At 35.7% G+C, this 15,546-nt stretch overlaps 1 protein-coding gene across 6 annotated transcripts; it reads left to right on the forward strand.

Moving 5' to 3' along the window:
• Nucleotides 1-1,500: 1,500 nt before the first annotated feature.
• On the forward strand, nt 1,501-14,988 carry LOC104597515 (NAD(P)-binding Rossmann-fold superfamily protein). 6 transcript variants are annotated; one of them, XM_010259098.3, is made up of 13 exons: nt 2,716-2,835; nt 3,578-3,801; nt 3,907-4,047; nt 6,348-6,396; nt 6,701-6,718; nt 7,102-7,217; nt 7,324-7,437; nt 10,201-10,251; nt 11,649-11,737; nt 11,855-11,915; nt 12,011-12,088; nt 12,255-12,365; nt 14,400-14,988. In XM_010259098.3, the coding sequence occupies exons 2-13, from the start codon at nt 3,679-3,681 to the stop codon at nt 14,526-14,528; spliced, it is 1,080 nt and encodes a 359-aa protein (XP_010257400.2). In that variant the 5' UTR covers nt 2,716-2,835; nt 3,578-3,678; the 3' UTR covers nt 14,529-14,988. The 6 variants fall into 6 exon arrangements, with proteins under 6 accessions (XP_088747126.1, XP_010257400.2, XP_088747124.1 ...); XM_088890998.1 differs by lacking the exon at nt 2,716-2,835 and adding an exon at nt 3,138-3,277; XM_088891000.1 differs by lacking the exon at nt 6,701-6,718 and having other exon boundaries at nt 1,501-2,835.
• The last annotated feature ends 558 nt before the right edge of the window (nt 14,989-15,546 follow it).

Genomic DNA, 15,546 nt, shown 5'->3' on the forward strand with positions numbered 1-15,546 from the left:
GATAAATAGAAAATGTTTATGTCCTATATATATATATATATATATATATATTTGTATTTGTACTCTTTCCAAACTGAGGCTTAATTTCGAAATCTTATTTGTGTTAATTTTTTAAAATAATTAAAAACAGAATAATTTCTCTCAAAATTTCTGTTAAACAATGGATGTTAAAATCCAAATTTAGAGACTCTACTCCACTCACATCCTAAAAATAGTATGTCCTTACACCCTAGCATGTAAGACTACAGTAAAGATGGTTGATGTCCAATAAAACGAATAAAATGTATTAAACAAGGATGCACCCATTTTAGTTTTTAGGTGATGATATCTCTTTAAAGCAAAAGCCGTGCAAACACTCTAAGAATTGGGAGGCATTCTCAATGTGCAACTGGATGCTGTGCCACATTTTGCTTTTAAGAGATTTGGGCTCCCATTTTAGGGTGATCATAGCTTGGGCTGTGTTGGACCTTGGGCCTATGTTTTCAGAAAATCTAAATCTATGATGCCAGAAAGACATGATACGGAAAAAATTTTGACTGATCAAAATCCATCCAAGAATTTTGATGAATTCCGCCCGATTGGTTCACGTTTATAGCTACTGCAAATGCAACACTAAGCTGTAAGTATGGTTTTGTGAGGACTGAATCCAAATTCACATAGAGTTGGGTCTCCTGCTTTACTCAATAAAAGCCTTCTCAAAGCATCACTCAAATGAATACCTCTGTCTTCTTTAAATGTTCGTGGACAATCTGAAAAACAGTTACTTGAATAACCGGAGTTGCTAAAGGTAGGGTTGTTTTTTAGTTCTGGGGTTGCTGATTTACAATGTTTAATTTTTGGGTACATCACATATCAAAATCATACCAGAAAATATAACAAGGCGGATTTGTTGCTGAGATGAGCCACAGTTTGCAATTAGCTGATTGGAGACAACTTTTCATAATTTTATTTATATTGTTGTGAATCAAAGAAGAGGCTTTGGAGGGCAAAGTTACCCAAGTGGCTTTCCAAACTTTATTTTCATTTTTGGAAGCCTAAATCATCTTTTAAGTTTTTGGGCTTTGAAAGATCTTTTTTTTTGCAAGTTCAACCAAACACCACCTTAGTTATTTACCAAAAGACAATGCAATAAGTCAATTCAGTTCAGCCACTTTAGTCTCTCTCTACCAATACGGGCCAAGTGCTATGTTTAGTTGAGTCGAGTTCGAGTGGTTCATAAGCCTAATTTTATAAATGAGACTTGAGTTCAAGTAGAAAACTTGAAACTTGATCAACTCAAATCAAATGGTTATAAATGAAACTTGAAACATAAATAAATAATTTTATAAATGAAACCTGACAATTGATTGACTCTACCTTATCGTTAAGGTCTATTAAGATTCCCTCAAAATTCGTTCGTACGTGATATACATATCTATTAAAACTCAATTTTACCCTCCACCTCCCTCCCTCTTTCTCTCTCTCCCCTTCTTTTTCCTCTTGCCTCTTGGGTTCAGGCACAGATAATAGGACATGAAAATCAGCTCATGCTGAAAGGACGAGGGGTTTCACCATGCTCTTCGTAATTTATCCGAAGCTCCTCTCAAACCTCAAAATAAACAAAGTCATCAAGGCACGCCGAACGGCCACTTCAAGCTCAACCCCCTGTAATCACTACCATTGGATGTTGTCAAGGAAACATCTTACACTACAGAAATTTGTATAGTTTACAGTTTGATCATCAGCTCTGATTGCAGATTGCCCATGTGGACGGCATTGGATTGGAAATCAGAAATAATAGGAGAGAACGAATTGGGTATCAATCGTGGAATTGGGTATCAAGAAAAGATGTAGTAACTCCGTCGGGATTGATCACCGCACTGAGAACAAGACACGTTAATGCCACTGCAACAAAGAGAATCATACCCGTCAGTATTCGGTGACCGAGAGAGCCGGAATCCGGTAACATTTTGGATGGGTTTCCAACGGTAGAGCGGTTCTCTACAGTGTGATGTCTTCTGTAATCAGGAAAAAAGTGGAAGAAATCACGAGACAAACATTTATTATGAGGGCTTTAGATGAAAAACTAGAAAAAGCAGAGATGACAAAAGAGATGAGAGTAATAGAGCTGACAGTCTGGCAGTGGTTTTTATGGAGGAGGTTTCTTTTCCGAGCGTAGGGTGTCCACAGTTTTCAATTTGTTTCATTTTTAAGTGATGCAATAAAAGGAGCAATTTATGGATGAGATTTGTTGTCGAGCGTTATATGAAGAGTGCTGCCACAGTTCTGATTAATTCTGCCATAGTCACTAATAAGAGAGGTCGATTTGGAAGTCCGGCACAGTTTCCGTCGCTGACATCTTCGTCTTTGATGCTGGGGCTGGGTTTGGATGGAGCCCAAACCCAAGATGCAGCAACTTTAAATCGAGTCTGACATGTTATGATTTTACTCTCATTGTTTCAGCCACTCTGTCGCTTTTTAAACTATTTTGGGCTTTCCTTTTTATATGGAGATTTCATCGGGAAACCCAAGATATGCAATGCCAGTGAGGGGAGAGGATGAGGACGGAAATGGAGGGGAAGTGACATCAAGGGTTCAATCTTTGTCGGTTTTGTCTGGGTCTGCTGCTGCAAATGGGGATAACATGGAAAAAGATATAGAGGGAGCAGAGAAATGGAAGAGCAGCAACAGTGGTCTTTCTTTTCTTTGGATTTGTCTGCAGAGCCGTTTCTGAAGAATGTTGTTTATGAAGGATGCCATGAACGAGAGGGGAAGAGCAGCAACGGTGGCATCTTGGATGCACGGGAGAACGTCAGTCTCTCTGTGAGAGGTTTTTGCAACAACGAAACCCATGAGGTCTCTCTCTCTCCTTCACCTTCATTCTCTCTCGTTCCCTTCTTTTAATTCAAACATACTCGTGATGTTTGTTTATTTTGAGGTTTCGTTGGGTTTGAAAGGTGAGGGTTTTGATGAATCAGCGTTTTTTTTCTTTCTTTTTTTTTTCTGTTTTATTTTGAAATTTTAAAAAAGAATAAAGAATGAAATTGTCTTTTTTGTCCTTTTATGTTAACGGGTGTTAATGGTAATAAAAGTATTAGTCAGCTTAGTCAATTTTTAAACAGTAAGAATACACTTTGTAAATTAGCGAAACTATAAGGGTAGTTTAAAAAATTTACCCTTTAACCAAACATAGGAAAAATACCATTGGGCGAGCGATCATGTGAACAGTGGATCTAAGTATCTAATTAATCTCACTCTCTCGATTGCTCGCAGCAGCAGCAATTCGTCTGACTCTGAGGCACGATTTTTTTCATTTGCATTCCCAGTTACCTCTACTCGTTTGAATCTCTATGGTTCTGAAAAATCCCTGACGAATATATTTTTTATTTCAACACTTGTTGATCGGATCTGAACTTCAACTATCTATTCTCTAGAGCCTCGTTAATGGTCAATACATAGCCATAAAGAAAATCATATCTTTTATAACCGTCATACTTCGATCTCCATTCCAGTGCTCGATATCATCCCACACTTGACTGACATTTTGTGTTTCTTATCTGTGAATCTAATTTAATTCACTATGGTTGTTTCTTAACAGAATACTAACATTTATATTCGACTTATTTCCACGGAAGAACTTGGTTTTATCTTCTGAATTCTAGTAAAGTTGGGGTGGTGTCGAAATCTGCACATTTCGAGATGACTCAACAACCCCATATTGCGGTGCTTGGTGCTGGAATCTTTGTTCGAACTCAATACATTCCTAGGCTAAGAGAGATAGCCGATACTGTGGTTGTTAAATCCATTTGGAGCCGCACTGAGGTAATTCATTTAACTTCTGCTCGTGATCTTCTTTATATTGGTGCTCTGCTTTGCAATTTTTCAAAATTTATTTCTGGTTTTATCCCTGTCCATTTATCAAAGTAGAAATCTGCAAGAGCTGCTGTAGAGCTTGCTCGAGAATTTTTCCCTAATATAGAATGCAAGTGGGGTGATGAAGGTCTCGATGCCATCATTCAAGATAGCTCACTTCATGGAGTCGCAGTTGTTCTTGCTGGACAGACTCAGGTATGGCCATGCGTCCCCAGTTTTAGCAGTTTTGACTCTCCCTATATCCTCCCACATCCTTGGGTTTCTGTACACCAATGTTGTTTCCCCTTTCTACATGATAATTTTCTAAGTTTCTTTTTCCTTTTGCCCATATTGAAAAACTCAATGCCTCACATTGATACTGGAGATGTGATAGGTGGGAGAGGGAAGTTCAGACCGATCTTATTAGTATTTCTTTGATGGCATGGAATCAATCATAAAGAAAAAAATAATGTACAATAATAAATCAAAATAAATATATTTATTTGCACATCAAATCTTGTTGAGGTGATCCAAGCTATAGCAGAGTTGATTGCCCTTCACCATAGCCTCAAAATAGCCCTAACTTGGGTTTTGAGAGGAGCCTTATGGAGGGTGATTTGTGGGGAAGGATTTCTTGGACGATTGGCACATCCTACAGTCTGCGGCACTGAACTAACAACATTAAGGATGTCCATTTTGCAGTAATGAAATTCAATACCTTGGTTGTTGAAAATAAAAATCATCTGGGATGGCAAGTTGGCCAGTGATGTTCTGACAACCCTGCCAGAAGTGGTGCTTTCGACTCTGGTATATAGAGGGGCCTTCATTGTCGTATGCTCAGGTTCTTTTATTGTTCCATTAGTAGTTCTTTTGGTAGGGAGACAGGTTCCTATTGTAGTTTTGCTTTAGAAGTTAAAGCTAGACACTTGTATCATTTCTCTATATTTTAATAATCCTTTGATTTTTCTATCCTCAGGAATATTTTAAAGGAATTTTCTATATATTATAGATATTTGAAACTAGAGAGCCTTATAATTAAGACCAGTGAAAAGACAACAAGCCCCTTCTATTTGTTGGTAGCAACCTACCTACTGGGGGCTTTATTTTGTTTACCCTGCCCTTAATTAAGTGGAATGCCTTGTTGACGAAAATTAGGGGCTTACTCAGATAATTAAGGTACAAAGGAATTTCTTTAGAAATACCGCTTTTGTTATTAAACCATCTTAGCCTTTACTTTCTTGAAAATTAACAATATAGAAAAGTAAAAGTTAAAGACATAAACTGTATCTTCTGCTCACTTTGTCTTCCCCATTAAAATAAAAAAAAAAAATAGAAACAAATCTTTCCTACTTGGCATCCCACCAACGCTATCATTGTCCTATTATTGGCATCCATCCCACCCCTTGGATGAGATAATTTGCAGTTTTCATTATCATTGAATAAGTTAAAACTCAAGTGAAGATTTTCCTTGTTTTATTCTTTTTATTCTAAATATATTGTATCTTTTACTATTAACATGAAATTATGTCTTGGAGAGTGGACAATGGATACTATATTTTTATGGTGAATGGAGGCTCATTAGTAGAAGCACTTCAACTTTTATAAGGTTGCCCTAGAACGTATATATCTAAAATGTTGAAGGTTTTAAATCTAGGGGAAGGGGAATTAAACTGCATACTGAGGTATGCCTATTCAATATTTAGCTTTCTAGCATACCGTCCTTGACAACTAATTGCTACCTATCCAAAAGAAAAATAAAATAGAAGTCATAAAGGAAAAACATTATGTGAACAAGAAGTTGTAAATCATGATTTTTTAATGACAAATAATCAGAGTTAATGATGTCTAGTAATTAATAATGTATATTTCCACTATCAAAGTTATTAGTGGGCCTAGTGAAACATCCCAATAAGCGATGGAGAAGATATCATGGTTTTTCTAAAATAGAATTTTGGTTGTCAAACAATGAAATCCCTTTGGTCTTTTTATATAGAGCTCAAAAACCTTCTGAATCTTTAAGCTAGCAAGTTTAAAAAAAGTAGAGAGAGAGAGAGAGAGAGAGAGGATGAAGCATTTTTTAAGCCACAAGGGCTGAGTCTTAATCAATTTATCTCGAATCACACAAACCGATCCTATCAGGCCACTTAAGCTTCTTATCTTGTCAAACTATTATATCCCCCACCCACCAAAAGGACAGTCCATTTGAGCCTTATATCCCACAATGTATTGGAGCTTTCTCCAAGGGGTATTGACTACCTGATATCATCAGCTCCAATTGAATAAACAATCATTTCAGGGTGGGATAACCATCAAGTTTGCCGCTATTATCTCACCTATTCCAAAATAGTGGTTGGCTTAGTTTCTAGATTCAGGTAGGTTCTTAACAACTTTAAAAAGGTACTCAACTGCCCCATCATTTTGCTCATAAAGTCTTAATTCTGCCTCAATTTTCTATCAGACGTCCTGGATTGGAGAAAGTTAAGAGTTCTTCTGACATGTTCAATTACTTATTACAGGTGGATATTTCATTGAGGTTGCTAAGGGCAGGGAAGCATGTTCTCCAAGGTGAAGCATTCACATTAATCTCTGTTGCCTTAAAAAGGCATGCAATATTGTCGGTTTTTTTTTTAAGTCAGAAAATTGGGAAATGTACTTCAGGATTTTTTATATTCAGAAAGAAGAAACCCTGCTGGCTTTTCATAATATTATTCTTACTATCATTGCAATGGTTATAATAGATCCTTACGATTAGTATCACCAATGGAACATTAACTACTTTGTGATTCTTCCTCTGTGCATAATTTTAAATGTTGCCTTTTTCATTTGTTTTTGCCTTCTTTGTTGCTCGGAATATATGGTGGAAATGAAGAGAAACCAGCTGCAGCCTGTAAGTCACAATTCACATCCAATTTAATTGCTGTAGGATTTTTCTTTATGGTTCTGTAGAATTCAATTTATTATTACAGCATACAGATAGAACCAAAGGAAAGAGATCTTTGTGGTGAAACAGTACAATTTCATCTACTTTGGAAAAAATATTTATTTTCCCATTAATTTTCCTTTCCACTACTATTATGGACGTCTTGTGCAGGCATAACCACAGATTTGAAGATTAAATTAAATAATTTGTTATCAGTGAGGACATGTAACTTGTTATATGCTTAACTAGCTTGCATAACTGCGATGTAGGTAGAAGATACTTGCATGTTTTTGTACCATTTCATTTTGTTTACTAACAAGTTTTGTGTTTTTTTTTTTAATTCTTTTTAGCTGTTAGTGAGGCAAAATCTGCACTGTCATGTTATAATTCCCTATGTGCCAATTACCCTCGTCAACCACTGTGGGCTGTTGCAGAAAACTATCGGTTTGAACCAGCTTTTGTGGAGGTATTTGTTACTTTCATATCTAGTTTGCTTCTGACTGATCAGTGTCATAGGCAACTTATTCTCTTCTTCCTAGCACTCAACATAAATAGTTGTTGAATTTTTGCAGTGCAAAAAACTTATGAATGATATTGGTGAAATGATGTGTGTTCAAGTGATTGTTGAAGGATCAATGAACAGTTCAAATCCTTACTTCTCAAGCTCCTGGAGGCGTAATTTCACAGTAAGCTTTTCCTTAGTTTAATTGATAGTGAATAAGTGATAGTGTTTATACACACTTTTGTTATTTGGATTATCTCAACAATTGGCTACCTCTTAGTGAAATATCCTTGTAGCACTTTTCATTTTGTTTAAACCTAGCAAGGATGGATGCTCCCTCAACTAACACACCTTTCCATGTAACATATTTACTTGAGAAATATAATGTTGCTTTTCACAGTAACAGTTTCTTTAGTTGAACTGATTGTGATAAAGTTTGTAAACATGCTTTTGTTGTTTGGATGATCTTGACAATGGATTACTCTGTCTGATATTATTGTAGCATGTTTTTACTTGAATGTAACAAGGATGAATGTTCCTTACCTGGCAAAAGCACCTTATCATGTAATGAATACTTCATAAATAGAATGTTGCATATTGCATTTTCCATCTATAATACATATTAATATTGAACCATATTCTCTCACTCCTCTTTCTAGTATGTGTCTGCTCTAAGTTGCTTTTAATGAAGTCTTGGCTATCCACATCATGTATTCTATTATTATCTCATGTCTGTGGTTCCATCACTGAGATGCATTTCTAATCCAAGTATTAGTTATTGAAGTTTTATGAAGTAGTATGTTTAAGATGGACGGTACATACATGAACATCTCTTAGCTAACCCTAAAACAAGTGCTAATTGAAAGAAAATAATTATAAAAAATTAAGACAAGTGGGCTAGGGGCAGACCAAAAACGACATGGGTTGTAGTAAGAAATGATTTAAGGGACAACAAACTAATAATGGATATGGCACTTAACAGAGTGGAATGATTAACCCCAGCTAGTTGGGACAAGGCTTAGTAAGTTGAGTTTGAGTATAAAAAAGTAAGACAAACAAATTTCTTTTCATTAATGAATCTTTTTACTGATAAAAAAAAGTCTTGTCCCAACTATATAGGGTCATCTACATGAATCCTGTTCCACTATTTTGTTCTATTTGGTGTCATATCCATTATTAAATTATGAGTCATTAAGTCATTTCTTACTACATCCCATGTCCTCTTTGGTCTGCTCCTAGGTGTCTGACTCTTTCAGCCCCTTCAACTTGTAACAGGCCACTTCTTATTTGGTGTCATATCCATTATTAAATTATGAGTCATTAAGTCATTTCTTACTACATCCCATGTCCTCTTTGGTCTGCTCCTAGGTGTCTGACTCTTCCAGCCCCTTCAACTTGTAACAGGCCACTTCTTATGGGTGTTGTAGATGGTCTTCTCTGAATATGATCATACCATCTTAGTCTACTCTCCCTCATTTTATCACCTATTGGAGCTACTCCTAGGTTCCTTCAAATAATCTCATATCCTTCCTAGTTTTCCCATTCATCCATCTAGACATTCGCATTTTCTACCACTCATTTTTTGGACATCTTTCTTGACTACCCAACACTTTGCACCATACACCATTGTTAGTCTTACAACTGTTTTATAAAATTTTCCTTTTATGGGTGACATTTTGCCCATCCTGCTCTAATTCTATGGGTAACATTTTCCTCAATCTCTCCCTTGTTATGGATTACCAAACTGAGGTAACAGAAGAGGTCACATTTGGTTATTTTGTGGCATTCCCTGATTTGTACCATTGCTATTAAAATTACAATGCATATATTCTTTTTTAGCCATACTTATTTTAGTAACTATGCAAAGTAGTTATTACTCTAGGAAATATTTAGATTTAAAAGATACAAAAAGTACACATTTTCCATGGTATTCTGCCAGTACATGTTATTTTTAATGTGCATATATACTAATGATGATATCTTTGGCACCAAAATATCATCTCATACTATATATTTTTGCTTCGTAGCAAACTACTATAATCAGAAAAGTGAAATCATCCGTCAACTTATTCTACACATTCTTTTAAAAGGCTTAAGCCTTGAGGTATAGGCGAGGCGCATAGACTTTGCCTCAAGTATCAATGATTACTTAGTGATTTAATGCACATGATATATATATATATTATGCATTTTATAATTAAAAATATATGGAAGAAGCACTTCAATAATTATGGGCCAAATAAAAAGAGTAAAAATGAAAAACTAATAGGGTAAATCAAGTTCTATTAGTTTCTCTTAGGGTTGTATTCAATGCAAAAGGGGTCACTCAAGTTTTTTTCTCTTGGATAAATTAAGTGAGATTTTTTTCTTATTATTCTAAATCTAACATCTCAAGTTTGTTATTTTTCCCATTTCTTTTCCTAGTGGATCTTTTTTCTTTCTTTTTATTTATTTATTTCTTTTTGCATAGATCAAATCAACTAAGTTGTTTCCTTTCTTCTAAACCATTGGATGACCATAAATCTAATAATCAATTATATGGATGATTCTTCATATGTTTCCTTTCTTCTAAATTGGTCATTTGAATAATTTGAGAACTTTGAATTTTGAAAAATGAAATGTAAAGTGTTTATAATTTTTAGTTGATTAGTTATTATTTTATTTAATACTTAATTGCTGAAACGTATTGCTTATAAATTTCTATTTTATAGATATTTGTACTTTCTATCATTCTAATTTGGTATATTATATGTTATTTTTATCAATTTATAAACTTTAATTTTTTCTTAAGCTTTGAGGCTTACGCCTCACCTTTTTGGGCCATTATGCCTCAACTTTACACTAGTGAATTTTTATCAACCTCAGGCTTTGAGGTTTCCACTCTATCATATTCTAATTGCTTACTGAAATTTTGGATCAACCTTACACTAGTTCTTCTATTTTGCAGGGGGGTTTTATTCTAGATATGGGGGTACACTTCATTGCAGGATTGAGGATGGTAAGCTCATTATCAGTTTCATGTTTCTAATTCAATTGCTTTTTGGTCAAATATAATGCTTTTGGTTTATTTTGGCACCATATCCTGGTGTTGTTGTGGACTATTTCAATACTATGCTAATTTCTAATTGTCAAGACCATAGGTCATGAGTTAACTAAAATTTCACAGACTTGTCTATTGGGAGAGATGATGGGTCATTCTTCAATATCCTGATGATTTCATGTCTGCTCCAGTGGCCTGTATTAGCTATACCGCTATACAAATCTTGTCCCACCATTGTGCTTGATCAAGAGACATGTTTTCTGTCATTTACATCAGATCATTCTTACCACTTCAGACACATTTTCTTTGGTCTTCCTCTTGCTCTGTCCTCCTTTGTCTTGCCACTCATTTATTTCAGCATTCTCACCTCAGATACTTCTTTTTTTAGCATGTTTCTTGACTGCTCAACACTATATGCCATATAACAGTGCTGGTCTTATATCTGTCTTACAAAATTTTCCTTTTAGTTCCAGAATATCCTGGTAGTTCTGCAATAGTGCTTACCCATCCTTCCTCCCTACAAAATAAAAAAATAAAAAATAAATAAATCTGCAAGTGTAGAACAGAAAGAGATTAATTATTCCAATTTCCCAATTACAGACAGTTCGGTGCACCTCTTACCTTAAAAAATATGCCTATTTCTTCCCTTCATCAGGTTCCAAACATAGTGAAGTATGCCATGTTCAAAAAAATTAGACCTTTTCTTTGAAACCCTCAGGAGGCCATATGTTACCTCCAAAATTGATAAATGATCTAAACCTTGGAGGAGAATTGACAACGAAGAAGAGGATTTGCACCATTCATTCTTTACTCCAGCATAACAAGCATAGATTTCCCAAGTACCAATAGATGGTGGTTCAGTTGGTAAGGTCTCTAGCTGGTTGTAGTGGGAACTTGGGTTTAAATCCCGCTGTCACCAGGGTTGGGAGGTTAATGGGTATGGGGGACAGGCGCCCCCGCATTGTGTAACCCCATGAAGAAAAGAAAGAAGGCATAGATTTCCCAAGTCTCTACTATTCAGATCAAGGAGTTGATGGTAAGGGTTTTATTTTATCAAGCTTCTATTACACAAGATTATGTGGTCAATGGTGAGGATATACATTTTTTTATTTTCAATTCAGTCTTGTGTTGCAAAACCTATTTCATTTAATGCAGAAGAACATGCACAAGGCACATTTAGATTTGAGACATGTTCCGTCAGAGCATAAGCCTCACACTTATTGAAACATTGAAGAATATGCATTCAATTTATCCATCTAATCAGGTTTTATTATAATAAGATCATTATTGTCCAACTCTATCTACCATCCATCTGATAATAAATGCTGGTCTCCTGATTATGTTTAAATGAACAGATTGTTGGATGTGAGGTAACCACAGTGTCTGCTATTACTTCTCATGTAGATACAACTTTGCCTCCACCAGATAATATTTGCTCTCTCTTGTAAGTTTGTAAAGCATGACATTAATTTCCAAGTACATGTTTGTGTGTGTATGTGTATGCAAGCACATCACAACTAAGCTTGGCAATGAGAACTCAGGTGTTTCTCTGCCTCTGTAGTCAATTGGAAAATGGATGCTCTGGAGTGTTTGTAATGGCAGTCTCCACAAGATCACCAAAGGTATGTGCAGAAAGGATTCCTCTCATAATTGCCTCGAATCTTAGTCTCACTTTTATGCCTACTTATAAGACTCAAGCATTATTTAGTGCATTTAGATATTCTGGCATGTTGTTGGCTCAAGGGGAACATTACAAATTGAGCGTGGAAATAAAGATGGCCTGCATGGCTACAGTGTAAGTAGAAATTGTCTCAATACCAATATACCAATGGAAATTTATATGGAGAACTGCCGATGGTAGTATTGAGACTCTCCACTCTCTAGTCCTTAAGTGGAGAGTAAACTGATTTTTTTTCAAGAATTAAAGATTCCTAATATATCTGTCTTGCCATCTGTTACAGGTTTCATTTTACACAGCTGATGGACGCTGTGAAAGCTCCTTCTACCCTTTTAGTGGGGTTAATGAAGAGCTGAAAGCTTTTGTACATGATATTGGACAGTCCTTATTTAAGGTAGCATACATGTCAATACCATTTTATTCTACCCTATTTTATGGGCTATTTCCTCTGTCACTAATGTTCTTGGCATGGAATGAATTTTTTCATTGGTTTTCACTTGTTCATCCATTAAATGAAGTATTAATTAATGCTGAACATACCAGACCATCCAATATGAGAGGCATAAAGTATTATATTTAGTTCAATTGTCCCTTTTTGTTGTGAAGTGCCCAGCATTGAATAGGAATAGAGGAAAAAAAGTGAAGTGTACGTGTCAGATTATTTAGTTCAATTATTTAAATCAGTTTCATGGCTTTCAAATCTCCTTTTGTTGTGAAAATTACTTACCCAGACAACATTGTTTGAATTGCTTTCATACTCAACTATGTTTGTTATCTGGGTATAGGCATTAGTGTAAAGTTTTGTTTGGTGGAACTAAACTAACCTCTGAACTCTTAAGTGCCCATTTGGGAGGGCTTTAATGCAGCAGTTTTTGGCGTTACTTGAGCTAAGGAACCTGAAATGCCATGAAGCCGTGTTTGGTAAAAACCCAGAAAGTTGGAAATAGGCTTACGAGTGCCACAAAATCAACTTTCTGGTGAAGCTATCTCAGGTAGCTTCTCCGAAGTGGCTCAGTCGATACAAAAGCCCTCCCAAACAGGCTCTAAAAATTTTGCTTTTAAAGAATCAGGTGGCTGTTCTATTAAACATCAGATCACACCTCTGTGTTCTGAAAATTCCTCTTAAATTCTCATAGGTGACTCCTTTCTAAATAAGTTCAGCATTAATTTAAGTCTTTTGGACAATATTTCCCTTTGACAGTTTTTCCATTGACCATAGAAGTCCCAAAAATTGTCCCCATAAAGTATAATAAGATTCATCTTCATCCATGCCTTATCCCAACTATATGGGGTCGGCTACATGAATCCTGTTTTGCCAATTTATTCTGTTTAAAGCCATATCCACTGTTAAATTATTAGTGCTTAAATCATTTCTTATTACTTCTATCCATATCCTTCTTGGTCTATCCCGAGCTCTTCTAGCCCCTTCAATGTCTAACAAATCACTTCTAACTGGCGCAGTTGGTATAACAATATTGCTCTTTGACAGTTTTTCCATTGACCATAGAAGTCCCAAAAATTGTCCCCATAAAGTATAATATTTAAGATAATAATATATTGCTTATTATATGATATGCAATATCTTACATAGCATATAAAATATCTTATATATTATACAATGTTATATTATATAAAAAATAATATAATAATATTATGTTATGCATAATAGTATAACCTAATTTTGTCTAATATAATATATTATAGATATATGTTTTATGATTGTATAAAAAGATTGTGGGGCCCAACTGCATGCACTCTTTGTCATAGCTCATCCTCTTTTAAATGAGATTTCCTTAGCAGAGTAAATAAATAAATAATCTCAGATATTTATCTGTAGATCATACAGTGCTGACATGGATCCTAGTATTCCGTGCAAATATAATATCATCTCAAGATGAGTAAATTCATGGCATTTGAAGGTGTTGAATTACACAGATGTATTTGTATTTTTCAGAAAAGTGCAGAACTTGCAAGATGGTTCCTTTGTATCAGTTATGATAAAAGAACCGCTTACTCCTCCACATGCCATTTTTGCAGTGATAAAATTTACTGTGCACTAAGAACTTGTTGTAGTAATAATATTCTTTCCCTATAAAAACAAATGCCCTTCTCTGGTGGTTAAATTCATCTACTAATCAGGATTGTTCAATTTACCAATGAATTAATCCACAAGGTTGGAACAGATTGATGTAGTAGATGCAGGATTATCTATCCAGGTCCCCTATCTGATCAACAATCTGGATTGGCCAGAAGATCCATCCATCCACATGGCTAATATAGATTGGGTCATGTAGGAAAGCTCCCTTCTTAACCCAATTTAGGAAGCCCTACCCAAACGCCAACTCAATCCACCCACCACACAAAAACCCTTGAGCAGCCTTGTCTAGAAAGGGCATAACTGCTATCTTATTTGTCTGCTTTATTACAGGAGGATGGTAACCAGGAGGCTGAGCCACGCAGTTCTTTCATTGAAGGTGCCCGAGATGTTGCTGTCTTAGAAGCAATGCTTGAATCTGGTATGAAGCAGGGAGCACAGGTTACTGTCAAAAGATTCTAGCCAAATGCCAGTCATCTTATTCACATAGTTGGCCAGCTTGTAGATTATGCAGGAACTGCTAAAATTTTTTGTTCCTCTCCATGTGAGGCATAACTTTAAGACAGTTGCCAGGCCAAACAATGGAACACAGATCCGTGAAACAGATATCAAGGATGATGCCCTTTTTCTTACAAAATGTGTACTATCGTATTGTGGAAATGATACAGATTACAGATGCAAGAGAAGGGGGCATTCGTCGGTGAGTTGGTGTAATGGGTAAATGCAACTAATTAGTACTGGTATCTTTTCCCTATTGTGTGTATGGAAACCTTCTAAGGTTAGGAGTAAAAAACAAATGGCATCAGGTTACCCCCAGTATGACTACGAGTCTACGAGGCTTTGACATCTTTAGGCCAACTATCGAAACTTTGCATTGTTATATGAAAGAAAGTTCAATGAAGGAATTTTCTGCTTAAATAAAGGGCCAAGTTCAAGGTATTGATATTTCATTCAACTGAAACTCCTGTCTTTTTTTTCTTTTTTCTTCTTCCGATCTCGTCAGTAGAATTGTCATGTCATGTTTTATCATCTAAAACAAATCCATCATATCTTCATGTATCAGTGAGCCTGGAAAATGATAGGTACTATACGATATGCACAGATGCGTTTCAATGTTTTGAACCATGAAAGGAATAGGCATCGTGTTCTTGTGGGAGGTATAATGGGAGCCTGGAGCGGATAGCCCCGGTATCTTACGAGTGGAAGGTTAGGTCGCCTCCCATAAAGGTTTAAAACATAATAAATATCCAGTCTTTGACCTTCAATATCCAGACAGTGATTTGCGGTTTAAGAAAGTTGCAGAGGATAGAAAGGGGAGAAACTAAGACACGAACTCAGATCTGAGATCCAAAAGAGAGAAGAAGAAGAAGAATATTGCAGAGGTTGGAGAGAAATCGATCTCATATCTGAGATCTTAATTCTCAGATCTCAGATTTGAGATCTGTGTCTGTTGTCGCTGCCTTGCTGTTACCATTGCTGT

This window comes from Nelumbo nucifera, chromosome 7 (assembly GCF_055504915.1).
Source record: "Nelumbo nucifera cultivar China Antique chromosome 7, China Antique-T2T, whole genome shotgun sequence".
Taxonomy (NCBI): Eukaryota; Viridiplantae; Streptophyta; class Magnoliopsida; order Proteales; family Nelumbonaceae; genus Nelumbo; species Nelumbo nucifera.